Source organism: Falco rusticolus, chromosome 6 (genome assembly GCF_015220075.1).
Source record: "Falco rusticolus isolate bFalRus1 chromosome 6, bFalRus1.pri, whole genome shotgun sequence".
NCBI classification, from domain to species: Eukaryota; Metazoa; Chordata; class Aves; order Falconiformes; family Falconidae; genus Falco; species Falco rusticolus.
This window is the reverse complement of record NC_051192.1, coordinates 2,295,107-2,314,537: the sequence shown is the minus strand read 5'-3', so window position 1 is coordinate 2,314,537 and position 19,431 is coordinate 2,295,107. Positions and strand designations below refer to the sequence as shown.

At 45.6% G+C, this 19,431-nt stretch overlaps 1 protein-coding gene across 8 annotated transcripts in view; it reads right to left on the bottom strand.

Moving 5' to 3' along the window:
• The window catches only part of SLC1A4 (solute carrier family 1 member 4), a 40,224-nt gene that overhangs the window by 2,996 nt on the left and 17,797 nt on the right, over positions 1–19,431 (bottom strand). Inside the window, exons 4-9 of one of the 8 annotated variants that reach the window (XR_005104847.1) lie at positions 18,837–19,003; positions 15,162–15,395; positions 13,859–14,053; positions 12,286–12,420; positions 6,218–9,882; positions 516–6,111 (exon numbers count right to left, since the gene is read on the bottom strand). Coding sequence is in view for 3 of the 8 variants with exons in the window: in XM_037391354.1 (XP_037247251.1) it covers positions 9,648–9,882; positions 12,286–12,420; positions 13,859–14,053; positions 15,162–15,395; positions 18,837–19,003 (966 nt within the window). In the remaining 5 variants the exon portion in view is untranslated. Of the gene's footprint in view, positions 1–515; positions 9,883–12,285; positions 12,421–13,858; positions 14,054–15,161; positions 15,396–18,836; positions 19,004–19,431 lie in introns of those variants that run through there. The other 7 variants (XR_005104848.1, XR_005104846.1, XR_005104849.1 and 4 more) reach the window with 7 other exon arrangements.

Genomic DNA, 19,431 nt, shown 5'->3' with positions numbered 1-19,431 from the left:
ATGAATTCTATTTGGGGTTATTTTTATTTCAGATTGAGAAGCTACACAAAAAGAGAACAAACATACATTTCCATGAGGGAAGGGGAAAAGAGAGAGAACATCCTGTTGTGTCACCCTCCTACAACAAACCATCTCAGCCTGAGCCACGGGGCTGTTTTCTCCCCCGGGCAGGCAGGGAGAGTTTTTACACTGAAGGGTACACGACACGGTAAACATCTGTGATACCTACCCCAGGGTCACACCCCCAGACACAGCAATATGGTCTTTTTTTGCATATGTGCACGTACGTCTGTTCTTGGTAGATAATAAAAAGGCTGATACAGAGTCACATGGATCAAACCCATAGCTGTAAAAGAGGAACAGTCACAGATGTTCACAAGGATCAACACACCCACATGGCACAAGTACTTACTCAACAGAGTGGTTACTCTAAGCACTAGGTTTTACCTAAAGACAAATACCTTTGTATCAGTGATACTGGATTGTACTGGAGCAGATGGCAGTGAGTTCCAGAGTTCATCTGTCTGTCATTTTATTAAAGTAATTAATCAAATGGCTTAGCATATAAAAATACAAGAATCCTCCCTCCTCATCAGGGCAATTTTTGTCCATGTAGAAATAAAAGCACACACACTCATACATACATCGAAGCAGGATTGCTGACAGAGAGCTTACAGGATAAAGAAAAGAAACTCACTTTCCCTGTCCCACACCAGGACTTCATGTTCTCCCTCCTGTCTCCAGGGATAACAGAGTCTCTCACCTTTGGTGCATAGTTATAATCGAAAGCCAAACAGCAACTTGGAATTTGTCCTGAAGGGAACCAGGACAAGGCACCTTTAAGGATAATAAGGCAGATTGTACACCTCCGCTGTAGGAGACTCCTCGTGTCTTAGGTGTGGTCCCGCTGTCCCCAAATCTAGAGGGATTAATCAAAATCTTATCAAACTCTTCACCTTCACAAAGCATGAGTGAGTCAGTCTCAGCTTGCTCTAACCAAGAAGCAATTCAGACAGAGAGGCTCATCTCCCATCAGCAGAGGTGCGCTCAGCTGTTTGTAGTGCTATGCGTGGCCTCCATCCCATAGAGCATGTGCTTGGTGGATGACCTTACAGAAGTGTAGCCAGGGTAGCAACAGAGAAAGTCTAAGTAAGACTATATTCTTAAAAGATCGGCATTTTCAGGGATAGCAAACACATTACCTCCACACTGGTTACTTCAGGGAAGTAGTATCAACAGAGCCTCTGCTGCGGGACGGAGCAGGGAGGCAGTCAGGGCAGGGCTAGCTTGGTCACAATCATTTGACTTATAAAGTGTAAAAGATGTCATTAAGGTATTGCTTTAATGAAGCAGGGTTTTCTTCAGCCCAGCCCCATCTCCTACAACATCCCCTCCTAACAGGATGTGAGATAGTCTATGTCCTCGCATAGGACCAGAATATCTTTAAGTTTAATCCATGTAATACAAGACCCTGGTCCTGCTGGGGTTTGGGCAGACTGCAAGGACCACAGCAGACTCTGCAAGGGGGATACAGAGAAGGAAAACTGATCAAAAACTGAGGAAGTTTTGCTTCTGCATAAACACTGACCATCTAGAAAACATTTTTCATGTGGGAGGCGCCATGTCATACGAATACTGTGAGCACGCAAAATGCCTCTAGTTATAGCCAACAAGTTTTAAAAATGCTTCTTTACTGCTGCTGTACTGAACATGATAATCTTAAGAGGACCAGACCAAACCCCTATGCTGCTAAGGAGGTATCTCCATCAGAAGCCCACAGGCCACTGAAAGCTCAGGAAATTACATTAATGCACACCAGCAAAAGCCCTGGCCTGTCTACATTGCGGCATTCCTTCTGGTTCTTAAAAAAGCTACAATCCAAACCAGTTAATATTTGGAGTATTTTTTTATGGTTAAGCACAATTCTTCCTGTGGGAATGTAATCCAGAGGGATTCAGGCATGTGCAAACAGTTTCCTTCAGAAAAGATTTCCCTTGGTAATTTCTTTCTGCAACATGTAACTGCAATTAACTCAAGTTGCACCAACATGCCATAAGCAGTTTAGCATCAGTTGCTAAATACACACTTGCAAAAGAAGGGTACTACTTTCCCAGTGGTGTTATCAGAAGGAGCAAGCGACAGCTATCCTGAGGAACATCTAATACCAAATTTCTTGGTTTCTGTGGCTTAAAACCACATTAACTTTGCATTACAACAGGGTTGGCTCAGAATTCATTTCCGCGCGCTGGTTCCCGTCGGCAGGCCTGCCTGCCTGCCAGAGAGCATCCCTGGCCTCGGGAAGGACGAGTATAGATGGTTCTTGAGCAGGACATCACACAAGAGCAGCTGGCCTGCTGAAATGTCCTCAGTCCTCACCTCCTGCTGGCACCGAGATCAGTGGTTAAATCCAAGCGGGATTTCATGGCTGTTGAGGATGATATATCTGCCGACGCTGAGATAGAGTTTGATAAGTAACTGTACCGTGACCTCTTCAATTAAAGAGATGTGCTTTTTCCTTTTCTATTAGAAAATCCATTCTAGAGGGAAGATAACTCTCCTATGTCTACACTTCTCCCCTTCCATCCCTCCAAAAAAGAGAAGTGATCATCCTGCACTAACACACTATTATTACCATGGTATCAATACTCAAATACACTTAGAAACCCCCGGACATTAATTTTTTGAGGGAGGTGATAGTTGTTAGCTGACAGTGAACTTGGCTTCAGGATTGAAGATCTGCTTCTAGCCTGCTTGGTGACCCTTTGCATGATTCGAGAAAGCATTCTTTCACCTTTTTCTACGTGTATTCTCTTCTACAGCTGTGAAATGGTGCCTGCTGGTCACAAACATCTGTAAAGACCCCATGTGGAGAATGAATATCATGTTAACATGAACTTCCCGAGCCAGCGCTCAGATGTGAAGACAGAGTGCTACAGGAGCCAAATAAAGCTCTTGATCACTCCTCACTAGACTTAAAACATTCAGTGGCAACTATCTCAACGTGTTGCCCAACATCTTGAAAAAGTTTCGTTTTCATACTCATTTTCCTCTTCCCTGAAGCAGCCAGTGAACAAGGCTTTCATCAACACGCTTGCATAGATAACAAGGCTGCCTTTGTCCTCGGAGAAGAATGGCTACCACACATTCATCTGAGGAGCAGCTATCCTGCAAGGAGGAATGTGGGTCAATCCCTGATCCAGAGCCGTACCGTTATTTCTCTGTGGTCATGGCTAGCAGCCAGAAGCAGCTTATCAGAGCTCCACACTGCACGCTTTGCTGTTGCTCAGTGACAATGCGCTTCAGAAGCATCAGCACTTGGCACCCGCCTCCCCCTGCAAATCCCGGCCAGTCAGCGGGCAGGGATTTGCATCATTTCTGCTACATGCCAGGCAAATGCCTGCGGTCTTTTTGTTGCTATCTGTATCAAACCGCCAAGGAAAAGATGCTTTCTTCAGGTCCCAGCTTCTTTATCCGCTCGCTTACCCTGCCTTCTGTGATACTCTCCCTGCAACCCTCCAGCTCTTCCTTCTTTTTCTCCACCTTTTTCACCCATCCTGCCAACAAGACAACTTGTTCTTTTAGTTGAAAAGCTCTTTCTTGCATCGAACCTAGACAAAAACCAAGCTGTCAAGACTCCTAATTTAGATGTTGAATCCATGGTGAGGTCTGTTAATTTACCTGAACCTAAGCTTTCATGACATGGAAGAAGGCAAATATAACAGGGCACTGGGCCCCCCTTGACTAAATCACATCTGCTTTTTAAAATGCAACTCACACTGACGCTCCCTCCCCTGCTTCCCCTGAGTTAGCCCAGCAAACGCATATACTGGATCTCCTTTCCATCACACAGTCATTCATACTCCAGCACAATGGAACCCTGACTTTGTGACACATAACTATTTGATTCCTTTCAGATTTTTGAAAAGTTCATTATTATTGAAGATTTAGTGCTCTGTGTCTTAAAGAGCGCTTTCCAAATGCTGCGAGTCACTACCCTCCACACTCTTGCCTGTGAGGGACAAGTAAGTATCTGTAAACTTAATTTACAGAAAAGGAAGCACAGGCAGAGAATTTATGTGACCTGCCTAATTCCGTACTGTTCATCATGATCAGTTATTACGGGCAGGTCTGCAAGTGATTATGAACTGCCATGGCCCAGTTAAAATCAGTGAAGATGTGACATTATTAGGAAGAAACTCTTTACCGTGAGGTGGTGAGGCGCTGGCACAGGCTGCCCAGAGCAGCTGAGGGTGCCCCATCCCCGGCAGTGGCCAAGGCCAGGCTGGACGGGGCTGGGAGCAGCCTGGGCTGGGGGGAGGGGTCCCTGCCCGTGGCAGGGGGCTGGAACTGAGTGATCTTTAAGGTTCCTTCCAATGCAAAGCATTCCGTGATTCTACGATTTTTCCTTTGGTGAGAGTTTGTCTTTTGGTCCTCTTCCTACACGAGGCCCATAGCCCACTGCCCATGGGAGGGTCAGGATTAACAACTGTGATTTTCAACAGGAGGGTGCTTTCCAGCAGCTACAGAAACATGCTGCGCTAGCAGAGGAGCAGAGTGAAGATTCAGCCAGGATTGTTGCAGATTTGCAGAAAGAGATGGTGGGTTTGTACCTTTTGCAAGCTCTCAAGGACATAACCCACAACATATGACAGGGTGGTCAGGCACAAAGACACCAGGGCCTTTGACTTGACTGAAAGAGGAACTGCCTAAACATCTCAGTTTTCATTATTCTTGCTGTAAAATACGGAGGAACCACAGCAGAATGAGTCTAAAAATGGTGACGCTGGGTCACGTGCATCTCCGGCGCTGGCCACAGCAAACGCCCAGGGAAGACCATAGGAACAGAGCAAGCACATACATAACCTAATCTTCCTGCCCCCCATACCGTCCCCAAAACCTCTCACCACCTCCAGCTCAGGCAGTACTGCTCTTCAGGCAGTAACAGGGCTGCCCAGAAAAGACCAAGCAGAGACAGTTTCACCAGCTGATTTGGTATTTTGGCTGGTTCCACATTTCTGTTATGTCCAAAGGACAAAGTCCTGCCCGTCACATCCCTGGAAGGGGAGCCCTGGGTTTGACTCTAGTCTGGTCTCAACACTAAAGCCACCGTGATTGCAAAAGATAACCCCAGAAGGGTTTAAAGTCCTTGGCAATTACTGAATCTTGTAGGGCAATTACCAACACCACATCTGAGACTCAGCTAAAGCTCAGTTCCTAGGAATAACGGGTCTTAACTGAAAATTTCCTAATAGCAACCAAGTGCTAGCACCCTCCATCACTCACTGCGGCTTTTCGGGCATCGATAGCCACATCTCACGGCACAGAACAAGCACCTTTCTCAGGACAAGAGACAGATACTGCCCCACACTCTCAGAGTAACTCTTTATATTAGTAAGTCTCACAAACCTCTGGTGAGTTAAGGACAAGGAGCAAGGCAGAATGCAAACTACTTTCTCAAGGACCAGCTGGAGCCCTCAAAACTTTGTCCATTCTCCCATTTATACCTGAGCCACTGATACATAAAACCAGCCCAGGGCATTCCAGGAAATGGGATGAAATCAGGCAATGTTGGATAAAGCATGGAGTGGAAAGCCAATCCTGGAGAAGTAAGTAATAAAAGATGGTTCAAAACAGTCAGAGAAACTTCACTGAAAAAGTTAAAAGTGGAAGAATGAATGGCATCAGAGAAAAAATGGGATTGACATGCCAAAGGCTTGCAGAGTCCTCTCTTCCACACTCCCGCATCTTTCTCCCAAAACACAATCGCTGTACTAGAGGGTAGGACATGAGCTGGTTTTGTAGCCTTCTTTGCTACGGAGAGAATTTGTACCTTCCAAAAAAAGACTAAAACCAAAAAGAAAAATAGCATTTTCTAGATGGAATTTATTTCCTTTTGAAAGAAAAAGCAACTGACTAAAGGTCTCCAGTTTACAGTCATGTTGGGACAACACAAACATAAGTCCAGTCAAGAGACATTGGAGTAAAGTACCACATCGGCACCAGATTCGCGGAGTGCCTGGGTGAGAGCAGAGCAGGTACTGCTGGCTGCACCTCCACCGCTGCCGAGTACCTGCTCAGCTCAGAGCCTCTTGAAGTGAGGCCGCACCGGACCTGAAACAGGGAGCTCCCAGTGTAACACACTGCACTGCAGGTCAAGGACAGCATCTAAAATGCACATCCTTCGATAGCCCTTTCATTTTTCTCCCAATGGCCTTACCTGAAGACCTTAACCACTTGAAGCAAATGGTAAGTCTTCTATCTCATTGGGCTTTCGATCAGGATTTGCATTACAAGGGCAGTCCTTGGAATGCATCAATTTTTTTACAGTCTGAGAGTGTAATATTGGATCTTTCACATTTGTACCTTAAGGAAAAAAAATATTTGAAGCCAGGTTGAGAGCCCTAGAAGATACAGCATGGCTATCATGAGGAATCAGAACATCACAGAAAAATCAGAAATGTGATTTCTGGCATGGATGATCCAGAAAAGACCAAGATGTTCTGCCAAGCAGTTACTCAGCATTCCTGCTTCCATGGATCCCTCTTGCTGTAAACAAACAAAAGAACTGGCACCTTTGTAACTCTATAATAAAGTAGGGCTTCTGTAAGATTACAGATATCTAGCAGGTTAAGACTGGAATACTCATGGTTCATATAAATCCTATGGCACCTGTTTCCAGGAGAAGGAGCATTAGATTTCCTTGGTTACATTCCTGCTATGAAAATGATCTGATCTCCTTAAATCTGACTGCTCTAACAAGCTTTACATGGGACTAGACATCCACATTGATGCAAAACGTGGCAATCAACTAGTGGGGAGTGAGAGAGACATTATTCAGCAAAGACTTTTGCTAAAGTGTTGCTTCTGCACTGCTATTGGAAAATACTAAGACAGCTCTGAGGTATTGGCTTTGATTTACCATCTCCTGGGATCTACTGTCAGGAAGAACGTGCCACAGCCTATGGCGTGTGGCTGCAAGGATGAGGCACAATCAAGCTGCAGCACCACAGGGAAGAAAGATCAAGACAGCAGTGGCAAGGTGCTGCCTGCGAGGAAGGACTCGCCTAGGCTAGTACTTTTACCTGTGGGCAACACCAGCCTTGAGCTGAAAAAAAAAAAAAGTTGAGAAATGTTCTAGTCCTAAATGGTGCTGTGATGCTTCACGAGAATTGTCATTTGAGTGCTGCTTGTTCCCGTGTCCTGATCCCAGCTGCACGTGTCATGGTGAGGGAGAGCATCAGAGGAGCCAAATATTTGATGGGGGATAAAGTGCAACTACAGAACCCAGCCCACAGGGAACAGTCATGATTTTCAGCTTCTTTGAGACATTCCATATACTACTTTAAAATCAAAGTATTTGGGTTCTGGTGCATTCAGATTTTTCAAAGAAATACTTAGACTTGTTTAAAAAAGAAAAAAAGGTTTTGTTGAGAACTTATTTTTTCAAACCTCCAACATTGTTCAAAACACCTCTTATTTGTTGACTTTCACCGTCAGCTACAAAGTGCGCTTTTGGTTTCCTGAGTTGAAAGGAGTTGGGATGATTGTAATAGGAGGAAATACAAAGTTTCAGTGGGTCTTGATCTGCTAAAAATGAAATAATAAATAGTGGGCGAAGGATGTCCCTAGCGAATTGTGTTTGTCTCCTTCCATTTTGCAGATGAATCAAGGAATGACCAAATTTTGTGGACAAGGTTATAAATAAACTGGTTAAAAAGAAACTCCACCTGCAGTTTCTCAGTGGACTGACTAATCTTTTCCTACTTCGAATGTTTGCATAGCCCTGCTGCACGTGGTTTAACAGCCAGCAATGACGCACTCACTGTGTTTTCCCTCAGAGGTAGCCACATCTCATTCTGAGCCTTTCTGCAAAATTCATTGTGTCCCTTTACCAGCAAGGATGCTTTGCAAATGAAGGCTGCTGCTGCTGCTATGCAACTGGAGCTGCCTCTTCCTAGTGCCGTGACCATAAACATCAGCAACTGGGTGTCTTTCCAAGATAGCTTCCTCTGAAGCAAGAGAGGAGAAAGAAAAAGGGAGACTTAGCATTACTTTGTATCAAAGCCCAAGTGTAAATATGTATTTTCTGAATTAACAGTGTGGAGACTGAACATACGCAATCATCTTGCTAAGGCAGCCAAGGGAAAGTGTCACAAATCCAGGCAAACCTCGGCATATGCACAGCCTAATTTTATAACTATTTGCTGTCCAAAAGCCAAGATAAATCAACAGGATCTTTGCAATGAGTTTGCCAGACTTTGTTTAGGTTTAGGGTGCAAATTCAGGAAGTATGTTGTAAAGGAAAAAAGGTGGAGTCGGAATCCAGGAGCATTTGGCTCAGCCTCAAGCACAGGTTACCACCTGCCACTAAGCACCACGGTGGCCCAGCACCACCCACCATCACTAAACGTAAGCTGCGGCTGGAAGAGCATTTACAGCGGGACCAGACTCCTACGGGAACAGGTGTGCGGCTGGCCCAGCGCACAGAGGTCACTGCACTACACAGGGTTACCACCTCACCTCTTCCCCTTCCGAGCCAACACTCAGACTTGCCTCTTGTCAGTTCCCACGTGATGTGGGTTCAGATTTTCCCCTGTTCAATTTTGCTGGAAGAGGCTGGAAAAGGCATATGACTTAAATCTGTTTGGACTGACCCATTAAATAAACATGAGCAGGACACGGCATGCTTAGCAAAGGAGCATGCGTGTTTTCATGAAAGGAACCGACTTCTTGATTTCTCGATGTTGTCACAGGCAAGCCTCTTTCACACGTATTTAAGCTGGAACAGACCCTGTATTTTTTCAGCCCCATAGGGATTGCTTTAACAAAATTTGTGTTTTCTCTGGATTTTTTCCTTAACAGCTCAGTTAGAGGAAAGGAGAAACCAGTCCTTAATCTACATGAAGAGCTATGTTTGGTCCCAAAGTTTGGGAGTTACTCATCAAAAGGCAGGGAAGCTGCTATGAGCTGCAATGCAGTGGGGGAACGGAACAAGGGTTAGACCTCTATAAACTACTAATTCAGATACGAAACAAAAAAAAATTTTTTTTAAAAGAAAAAGCTAGTTTTCAGGATATATTTGCAAGTTTTAAGGTATTGGAGAACAGGAGAAGAAGGGGAGTGGGAGAAAAACGTTGCTTCGTCTCATGTCTGTAATGGTCATAAGCGTTTCCAGGCCAGAAAATAAATTTAAGTAATGCTTTCACTCAACCTGGAGTTTCTAGACTGCCTCTCCATTCAAACAGCAGCACAATAAGCTTACTAAATTTTCCTTACAATAAGCACATACTGGGTATGTCTACTTCCCCATCTCCAACCCACGTGAGCCTTTACTAACAGAAGCCTTGTTAAACCAGAAGTCTCAATGGCATTGTTTTCACATACATGTATATGTGTGTGCACGTGCAACACATACACATGTATACACACGAATTATCAAAATAGTGTTATGAAGTGAGTGTTCTTTCTCAACAGCCCTTCGCTGCCCACCCCACCTCCCTCCCCCTCCCCAGGCCAGCATATTTCATTAACAGACTGGAACTGAAAGTTTCAAGAGCTATCCAGCCCTTGTTAGCACTGCAAACGTCTAGATGCGTTAACAAGTCCCAGTCCACCTCTAGCACACGTGAAGACGAACGGCCTCTAGTTCACAACACTGATTCCTTGGATTCCGGGTCTGCTGTACTGGTTGTGTTGGAGACTTGATTTTTGTGGGTTACCAAAGGCGACGTTTCCCCTTCAGACTTGCTGTTAGCAACTGCTTCTACGTTGACTTCCTTTAGCTCCTGCTCTTTGTCTTTCTTTTCTTTCTCATTCAGGTAATTAAGGATGCCTGCTCCTAGGGCATCCCCTTCCACATTCACAACTGTGGTGGTTCGGTCCCTGGTTAAGATCACAAACAAAAAACAAAGGGGCAGGCTTTTAGCTTAAGAGAGTTAAAAACACAATAAGGGGAGCTGACTCACCCCTGCTGATCCACTAACATCGGTGGAGCTAGACAAGGGAGATGTCGTTACCATAGGTATTTTCCACAGAAGTATTTTCACCGTTTCAGAACTAAAAGCATGCACCAGAGCTGGTTTAAGGTTGGCCCAAGCATTACTGGTTCTGGTTTCTCAGCGGGCTGGAGCAATGGTACTATTCTTTCTCAGACATGCTGCTTTTCCCAGCCCACCTCCTTTCCCTTCCCCTTCCCCAGGCCAGCATTTTTCAAATGCAAGTTCAGAGCAGGAACTTAATTTGGGGTTATCCAGAAGGTGATGCAGAGTACCCAGCTCTCCTTTTTAACTACAAAAACTTGTACCTTAACCCAAACATCTACTCAAGGTGTTCTCCTGAAGGCAGGCAGAATGGCTGCGTTCTCTCGCTTTCTGCTAGTAGCACCTGTCTTAATCTTTGGTCCTACGTGTCCCAGGGTCTAACGGAGATTTACGGGTCACAAAGATGAACAATTCACTGCCTTCCGTTAGTCATTCTGCAGCCTAACTTCAACATGTGCTCAGCTTCTAACTGTGGTCCTCTCTGGTAATTAAATGGCTGGTATTTAAACGAGACACAGGACTTTTCACTCCCCCCTTTCCCCTTCTGTTACCACAAGGCTGAGCTCCCTGACTAGAACAGCAGCGTGGACCACCTCGGGACACTACATATTGTGGAACGAAGGCAGCCGGCACAACACAGGCTGAGGGCAGCCCGGAGCGAAAGGAAGGGCAAGCTTTCCCCTCTTGCCTCCAAGCACTTGCAAGGGCAGTTGTGGAACACACAGCTACTGCTGTAATCCCTTAGGAAGATGGGATACAAAGGGCTGACCACCGCTTCGCCTGTCTCTCCCGTCCTTTGGAGGTGGCTGATCCCCAAGAGGTGACAGCAAGAAAGAGCTCAACGGCCCTAATGAAGCCGTAGGAATATGATTATGCTCCATAGACACGCGTGGTGTGGGAAGGGAAGGAGGCAATACAGCTGCTGCCTTCCCCAGCCTCTGGAATTCAAGAGTGTCCTTAGGCATCCCAATTACATCTGCTATGGAAGTACATCATCTGTACATAGAGGCTGGTGTTTCCAAAAAGCTATGCAGAGGGATTACGTAGACTCTAAACCAGGAACTGCCCAGAAGTCTACCACCTGGAAAAAAAACCCCAATGGGACTCAGATCGCTGGACTGACCAGCCATTTCAGCCCACTACCCAACTTCAACAAGATGGCTTGAAAGCAGATTATGCTTTTCAATTCTCAGGTCATGCTTACTTCACTAGCATTTAAATGCTAAGCATGCTGTAATTCTTGAGTGCTCAGAGAAGTCCTTCCAGTTTGATTTTCTAGTATTTGAAGAACAGCAGTCGGCCAGGTTTGTTCAAGGAAAAGCAGAGACACCGCTTTTCCACAGGGCTTACCTAAGCTCTACGCAATCACCTGCATGTGGCATTTACACCTATCACTCACATGTGGCTGGCTCCCCAATACTTAAAGCAAAACAAATTTTCTAGGCTTTCCTTAATCTACTTCAAGTGGTACAGAAGGTAAATTTACACCTTGATAAGGACATAACTACACTGAGGGGTGAGATAAGCTCTTCCAAACAGAGCTGGGCAAGGAGATAAGCTCTCACATTTCAAGGAGGGGAACAACTCTTGGAAAGGAGAGAAGGAGCTGCCTGACTTCTCACCTCTTTCCTAGAAGATGGAAAGGAAAGGTGGTAACATTGTACTGAACTTGTGACTCCCAGCAGCGTGTTCCAGCTGTGACACTGCCCGCAGCTGTGATGAGTGCCACAAACCCTCTGGGTCCCTGCCCTGCCAATGGATTGGCACCTCTCTGTGATGCTTGTGTGGGTGCCCAGACCAGTCTTGAACTGTAAAAATAGTTCAAACCATGGCTGACAACAGCTTCTGATGGAGCCTGCTTCCCATATGTGACCAAGAAAGCTTTCCATCACTTGTCTATTTCCTTTTTCTTCCTTCCCTCCTAGCATCCAACTAATCACCAGCAATATCAACGCCTCCTGAACAAACTTTTAACAATCCTTCTAAAAGGAATTGAAACCAGGAAGAAATAAGTTTCAATAAAGGCTGAGTAAAAAAGCTCAAGAGGGATTTTAGCACACTAACTGCTTTAATTGAGAAGGGACCGTGTTTTCCATTATCTCTCAAGAGTTACCTGTCCTATAGACAGTCGTATCTCGTAGGGTTTTATTTTATACTGTGCTACTTGGACTATCCTGCCTCATGTTTCCAGCCGAGCATGCTACATGTCATACAACAGCAGGTAAGTGTGTCCTAAAGTACTTACACAATCCAGTCCACTGCTAATATCAAGGAGAGATCGTTGGTTGGAAGTCCAATGGCCTCCAAAATGATGGCGATGGTGAGGACTCCTCCGGCTGGGACCCCGGCTGCGCCTACGCTGGATGCAGTAGCTGTCACACTGCAAATCAATTTGTGTACCTGGTTAGCTCTGCAGCACTCCTCTTCTACACTTGGGTCACACATTTCCCTGCCATGGGAACTGTAAACAAACTCTACAGCATGTGACACACAGACCATTCGCTTCCCAGGCAAACCCTTTCCTGCCTGCTGATGCAAAGTAACAGGTACAGAGCACAGCTGCTCAGCAGGCATCCACAGCAGCTACCAAGGCAAGGGCTGTGTGTTTAATACCATGATTGTCTTTTCAAAAAAAAAAACCCAACCAACACAACTATATTGCAGCCTTACTAATATATCCATTTCCAAGGCATTTATCAGTTCAAGTACGTTGAGTGCATCACATCTCCTGGCCCCAAATGTACACAGGTAAAGCTTGCCATGCAGGGTACTGCTGCTTCTCTGTACCTTGTTTGCATTCAAACACAGACCCTAAATCAGGAGCTGGAAACCTGCGGTGCACGTGCTACAGACATGGACCACGCGCCTTTTCGTGTGCAGATGTCTACGACTGAGTTTTCGTTGGGCCATAACCGCACCATTCTCGGGCCTGTGCTAACAGCTGATTCACTAAAGGGTACCTGAAAGGCTAATTGGGTCATCTGCAAAGAAAACAAACAATATACTGGGAAATGCAATAAGAAGGAAAATAAAACCTGGCCAGGGAGGGTAAAAAATGCCAGGAACCAGCACTAGGAGGCATCTGGTGGATACAGCTACAGCTTTTCGGCACAGTCAGGGGCCAGAACTTCTTGTAGGATTGTAGGATTCACTTAAGGAATTCTGAGGGACGTGAAGAGGATGACACTTTGTGGGATATGGGACATGGAAGGAGATTCCAGGCATGGAGGAGAGAAAGAGTCCTAGAGAAGGAGGCAGGACCGAGGTGGTGGAGGGGATGATGGAACAAAGCGGTCAGGAGGGGAATGATAGCAGGTCTGACCTAGGAAGCTGGCGATGTGACGGTAGTAAGGGCAGAGATAAGCAGGAGCAGAGTTTTTAGTGTAAAATTTATACATAAGGAACTGAGGAGGTTGCAGGAGGATCTTCCAAGACATCCAGAGGGGGAATGAAGGGCAGCTTTCTGGGTAGAGCAGCATGCCTCAATTACCCAGCTTAATGGTGAGTTGAAGGTGGGGGAGCGAGATGCTTAAGGAAGGAGAATTTCCATGTCAGAAACAGCTTTAAACAGCTCAAAGTCTGTTTCAGAATTCAATTACCCCTCCCACGTTCCACCTTTTATTAAATAGAGATTCTGGCAAATCTTATAAAGCTTGAAAGACTCCATCCTTTAATTACCCTATAATTATGTTTCATAGCAGTTTGCAAGCTTTAGGTCAGAGATGTGGAATGCAAACTGCTAGCTATTAACAGAAAGACCACAGACTTGAATGTGTCTAGGGGCCAAAAAGATGTGGTTGCAATAGCAAGCAACTTACAGAATTGTGAAGATTTGCCCAGGGTTGAGGTCGACGTTGTTCAGCTGAGCAATAAAGACAGCTGCCATGCACTGAAAAATAGCAGCTCCATCCATGTTTACAGTCGCCCCGATGGGAAGGATAAACCTGCTGATCCTCTTGTCGACTCCATTGTTCTCCTCAATACACTTGATCATCGATGGGAGAGTGGCTGAGCTAGAAACCGAGAACAGAAAAAATCAAACACAAAGCATCAGGGTGCACTGAATGGAAAGTCACTCTCTCATGGCTTTCGTATCTCTGACATGCTGCAGACGGGACCGTCAAGACATTTTATAGTCCCTCTCTTGTCATGACAGTAATGAGGGACCCCCCTTGTTCATCTTGAGCAGTGGTATTTAATAATCTGCTTCCATCCAGAAATAGCTGATCAGGATTCTAATCTCCCAGAGGCAAGAACTCATGACTTAACGCAGTATGCAGCCGAACGAGGGTGTGGAATGGCCAAGTCTCAAACCACAAAAATACACCAATAGATAGCAATATAAACAAAACAGATACAACAGCAATCCCTGTTAATGTTGTACTAGCACCTTCTCAAATGAACAGACAAATAATAAAATTTTAAAAACAATCACTGTTGGATTTATTTCTTGTGTTATAAATGACACTGTTTTATTCATAAACCCTCTCCTACTTCATGTATTCAGCTCCTGTGACAGACATCCATCTGCTTTTGAAGATGACCTGAAATGATTTTATATAGTTGTGATATCTCATCAGGTGTTTGCCCTTTGAGAAAAGTGTAAATGACATGTTTGGTAGCTTGGTTATGACGAATAAAAGCTGATCAGGCCAGATCTTTGAAATCAGAAATGTTAAAGTCCCTTTACACTACCCAATAAATCTGATTTGCTCCTGCAAAATTAGTCTAAAGCTTGTTCCAGATCCTTCTGAACTTGGAGAACTAAACTTGTCAGGACAAAATCCCTCGCTACTGACCCTCACTTTACTTAAAATTGAAAGAATAGCTGGCAGAATCTTTTTAAGGCAAACACTTTCACCTTTTCCCCACAAAATTTCCAACTCAGCATCATGCTACAGTCCCATTATTTTGAGGAATTGTTTTTTACAGCTCATTATGAGTATGTGCTGTGTGGCAGGCTGCTGACAGCAGTGAGACTCTACGCTCAGAAGTCTCTTTTTGCAATCTCAGGAACAACATTCACACCTAAAACTCAACACAGTTTGGTGTTGGGCTATAACCAGTTTACAGTGACAAATATAACCAGGCTATAATTCCAAAAGAAGCACAGAAACCCACCTGGAGCAAGTGGCAAACGCAGTGGTTAGTGGTGTGATAAGCCCTAAGAGGAAGCGATACGGATTTTGACGTGTGGATGCAAAATAAATAAGCGGCAGAATGATTCCTCCATGGATGAAGTGGCCCAGAATAGAGGCAAAGATGTATTTTCCCAGACTGGTCACCAGAAGCACAATATCTTCCATTTCCACAATCTTGCTCCCAACAAGGAACATAATGCCAACAGGTACATACCTGCATAAATAAATATCGTCTGTCATTAAGTACGAACAAAAATCCATAAAAACCATGCCATTTCCCATCCTGGAGATAAAATTCTCCTAACGAGTATGCTGCTGCTGCAGGGTACCACCTTATTCACCACACACTCAGGTTAAGCAAACTCGGAAGGCCTCTTTGAACAGTCTTGCTTGTTGGAAGGCAAGCAGTCAAACTGCAACAGCTCTGTTCCCCCAGACCCTCAGGGACACAGCCAGCAGAGTGCCGAAGGGAAGCCAAGTGGGAAGCAGAAACGCTGGCAGAAGATATCAGGACAAGACACTGGTGTGGAGTTTTAGTCCATCAGGGAGGCAAGCAAAGACCTAAAGCTGAAGTCACTGTGGGAAGGACAGCAGATGGCAGGAAAGAAAAAGGAGCAGTATCGTGTCACTAGAGCACAGAAAGGGGCGGAGGAGTCGGAGCCCACACATGCGGTGCCTACCAGCACAAGTACGGAGCTAGGTCATTAAAATGGCAGGCATACTGGGAGCCAACATACTCAGCGTAGCAAAGCAGCAGCTATGCCCATACCAGAGAGCTCAGCTAAAGGCACATGCCAGAGACAGCAATTAACTGCTATTTGCCTGCAAGAGACTAAGTTAAATGATCAGATTTCCAGAGCTTCCCTCAAGCCAGCAGCCGCGTACATTCGTATGCCTCCTATCTAGAAACATGCCACGTCTTAGGCTGCGAGCATTTGAGGTTTCCTTTGTCAGGAACACCTGGAGCTGCTCCAGGGGAAGGGCCACAGCCACACCTCCGGTCCCAGCGGCGCAGCTGGGAACAGCCCTGAAGAGGCAGAATTGCCCTTGCACCTACAGCACAACAGCTACTAAATGAACTGCAGGAATCACTTCAGGCCCAGGGTCCATTCCTCCAAAGCTCTGCTTGGGATGTCTGTGCCCGAGTGCCTCTGCTCATGCTGCCAATGCTCCATCCATTTCTCTTCTAAGATTAAGAAACACTAAAAGATCACCCAGCCCTCCAAACCCTGCCCCAAGCACACACGGGGTTACAAAAGATCTGCCGGTACACCTCAGGAACAGAGCACATTTTTCGCCCGCTCTCCCCTCCAACCCAAAGCCCATGTTCAGCAAAGCTGATCTGGGACGTGAGGACAACCTCCAGGGCTGGTTAGGGTTTGGAAAGGCAGGCAAGCCTTAAGGTCACCCAGATCGCTCCTTCCTAGCCTGCCTCTCCCTCAGCGGCTCTGCAGGTCCTCTGCTCTGTGCAGAGCACCTCCATGTCCCAGATCAATGCCAGCACCCTCTCTCTGTCCTCCCCTGGCCAAATCTCTAGGGGGGGGATGATGAACCTTCTCCACTCAGCCTCTGCCAATTCTGCAACATATTGCCTTTGAACGACGTTTCTGAGCACCCCGATGAGCCAGATCTCCGTGATCCCTGGTCCTGTGCAAGCGCTGCAAACATGGGCACTGGATTCTGAGCTGAGCATGGATCCCTCCCCTCGAAGAGGGAGGCTGGAAAGGAAGGAACTGAAAGTTGAGACCAAAGTGCTGCTAAACATGGGAGCAGCCATTGAATGGGACCAGCTATGAGCTCAAGGTGCCTTTTCTCTTGGTAGTACGATTTCACCCATTCCAAAGTATCCTTTGGGAAGCACATGCAGCCTGACAGATTTTGAATAAATACCAGGACGACAAAAGAGCCTTAAGGAAGGAAAGAAAACAAGTAAGGGCTATGGTGCACTGCAGTGTTAAGAGTCAGTTGTGGTCCTGATAATCCTTTACTTTGTGGATTACACACCAACTGATTGGCTTGAAGTGTTAGCACCGTAATCAGCTGAATACAAGAACTGCCTCTTATCAGTATTCAGTGTCCAAGGAATTACACTCAAGAGTAAAAGACTTAAGCTGCTTTGAGACTGAATTTTTCAATCCCCTATAACGGCAACTAACAGAGAGATCTGCCTGTGTAAAATCAGGTGTTTTGTTAAAACCTTTCTACTTCTCAAAGGGAGGAAAACAGTAGGAATGAAAAATGCAGAAAAAGAAGGGAGGAAAAATACCTCCACTAAGGTAAGCTTATAGCTTTTCCAACAGCTTTGGAAAGAGAGTGATAAATGTCCCACTGTTAATTTGTGGGACTAGCTGTCCTCATGAGTATTTTTATTTTTGCATGTGACATATTAGTACTGTTGATTTCACAGCAGCAGTCTCGACCCATCCAGCTCCACAAGAACAGCCATGACACTGCTCTGAGGCCCAGGTTCATCCTACCTGACAGAAAACCCAGTCAGGAGGCTGGTCCTACCCCAGCTTAGGTGGGGTAGAACTGCTCTCTAGACATGCCTGCCTCCTCCAGTGCTGGTTTCTTGCCTAGTGAGGAAGTTCAGTGTGCTCCAGTTCCTAATACACAGACTTTTTTGGTGTCAAAAGCTTTGTGAAATCAGTCAGAGTCACATTCACCCCATAAACATGTGAAGGGTAGTAAAATAATGGATTTGGTCATTAATAGGCAGGAGATAAAATAATCAACCTTAGGAAATACCAACTGTCAGGGATGTGAAATGAAAAAGAAAAGAATCTCTAGAGAAGCAAACATGAACAAGAAGCAAGCAGCTGACTGATGACTCTGCTAGTAACATTAGTTCTTGCTTCACCCTAGAAAATGAAAGAGTTCTCAGAAGAGGAACAAAGATTTAAAGATCCACTGTATAACTCAGGCTCTGACAATGGTAATAATGACAAAACACTCAACAGGCAGCACTACTGTTTCTGTAGGATGGAGAGCATAGCCCTGGAGACTGCTCCTCCCTCTTACACAAAGGGATGCAGGTTCTCCATCGCCCTTTGGTACACGTGGACAGGTGGGGCTCTGCGTTCATGCACTCAACAGGGTTTCTCTCAAACCAACACCAGTGAGTGGGCTGTCTTCTGATCTTCTCAGGTATTTTCCAGGTCAGTACAGGAAACCTTTTGACCAACAGAAAAATGAAGGCATGAAGCTGCGAGTCTGATTTTAGTTACACACCGCATTTGCAAGCACTCCCCAAGCACAAACATCCCCGGCCTTCACACGGAGTACTCCTCACTTGCTCACATCTCCTTTATTCAGTCAAGGCCAGTGCCTTTAGGCACAGGATGGCAGCTAGACACAGCCTTATGCTGCTTTGAAATGAAAAGTCTTCTTTCCTCTAATTCATCAAAAAGAAGTCCCGGAGAGGATTTTTTAAGCAGCCCTCTGAAGTGTTCCAGACTGATACCTTAAGCTATGCATGACTGTCTAATTACAGGGCACAAGGAAGAAGAAAAGACCCCATCATGTGACGCCATGACATTCACTTTTGCTGCGATGAGGGATCTGACAGGAAAAAGCTGGAGAGGCGGATAAATGGTGAGATTCCTGAACTAAGCATAATATTGTACTACAGACGTATCTGCAGCCACACACTTACCACATAATCCAGGAAACCAAGACCATAGTTGCCTCATTGAATGAATTAAAGAAGCGAATCAAATCTTCCCCTTCCTGGCCAAGCTTCTTCAGAGCCACTCCTAAAACCAGAGCAAACAGCACCAGTCCCAGGATATTCATCCCTTCAATTTCAGTACCCACAGGGACCTGCAGAGGCAAAAAAAGGCAGCTTGTTAGATGCAAGACCCACACAAAACCCAACAACAGGGTCACCTCATTTTGTTGGCTGCATGACTGATCTGAAATCAACAAGCAGAACTTGTTTTGGGAAGGAAGAACCTATTTTGTCCAAGGGAACCAAATGAGATCTGGACACAGTACAGATACAAACCTCCCTAGTGATGAGCTGGCGGGGATCCACTGGGGAAGGAACAGGCCTCCCACTACCTCCCTTCGTGCCCTTCAATACAATACAGGTGCCCTCAGTGACCTGAGCAGGACACCTCCCCAGTTTACTCAGGACAAGCACCACTGCAGAAGTGAAACAACATGGGCACCAACCACATGTCTGCAGTTAAAAGACAAACTTTCCTCCCTGTTTTCCCAAGAGGGAAGATGGGTGTGGGAGAGAGCGC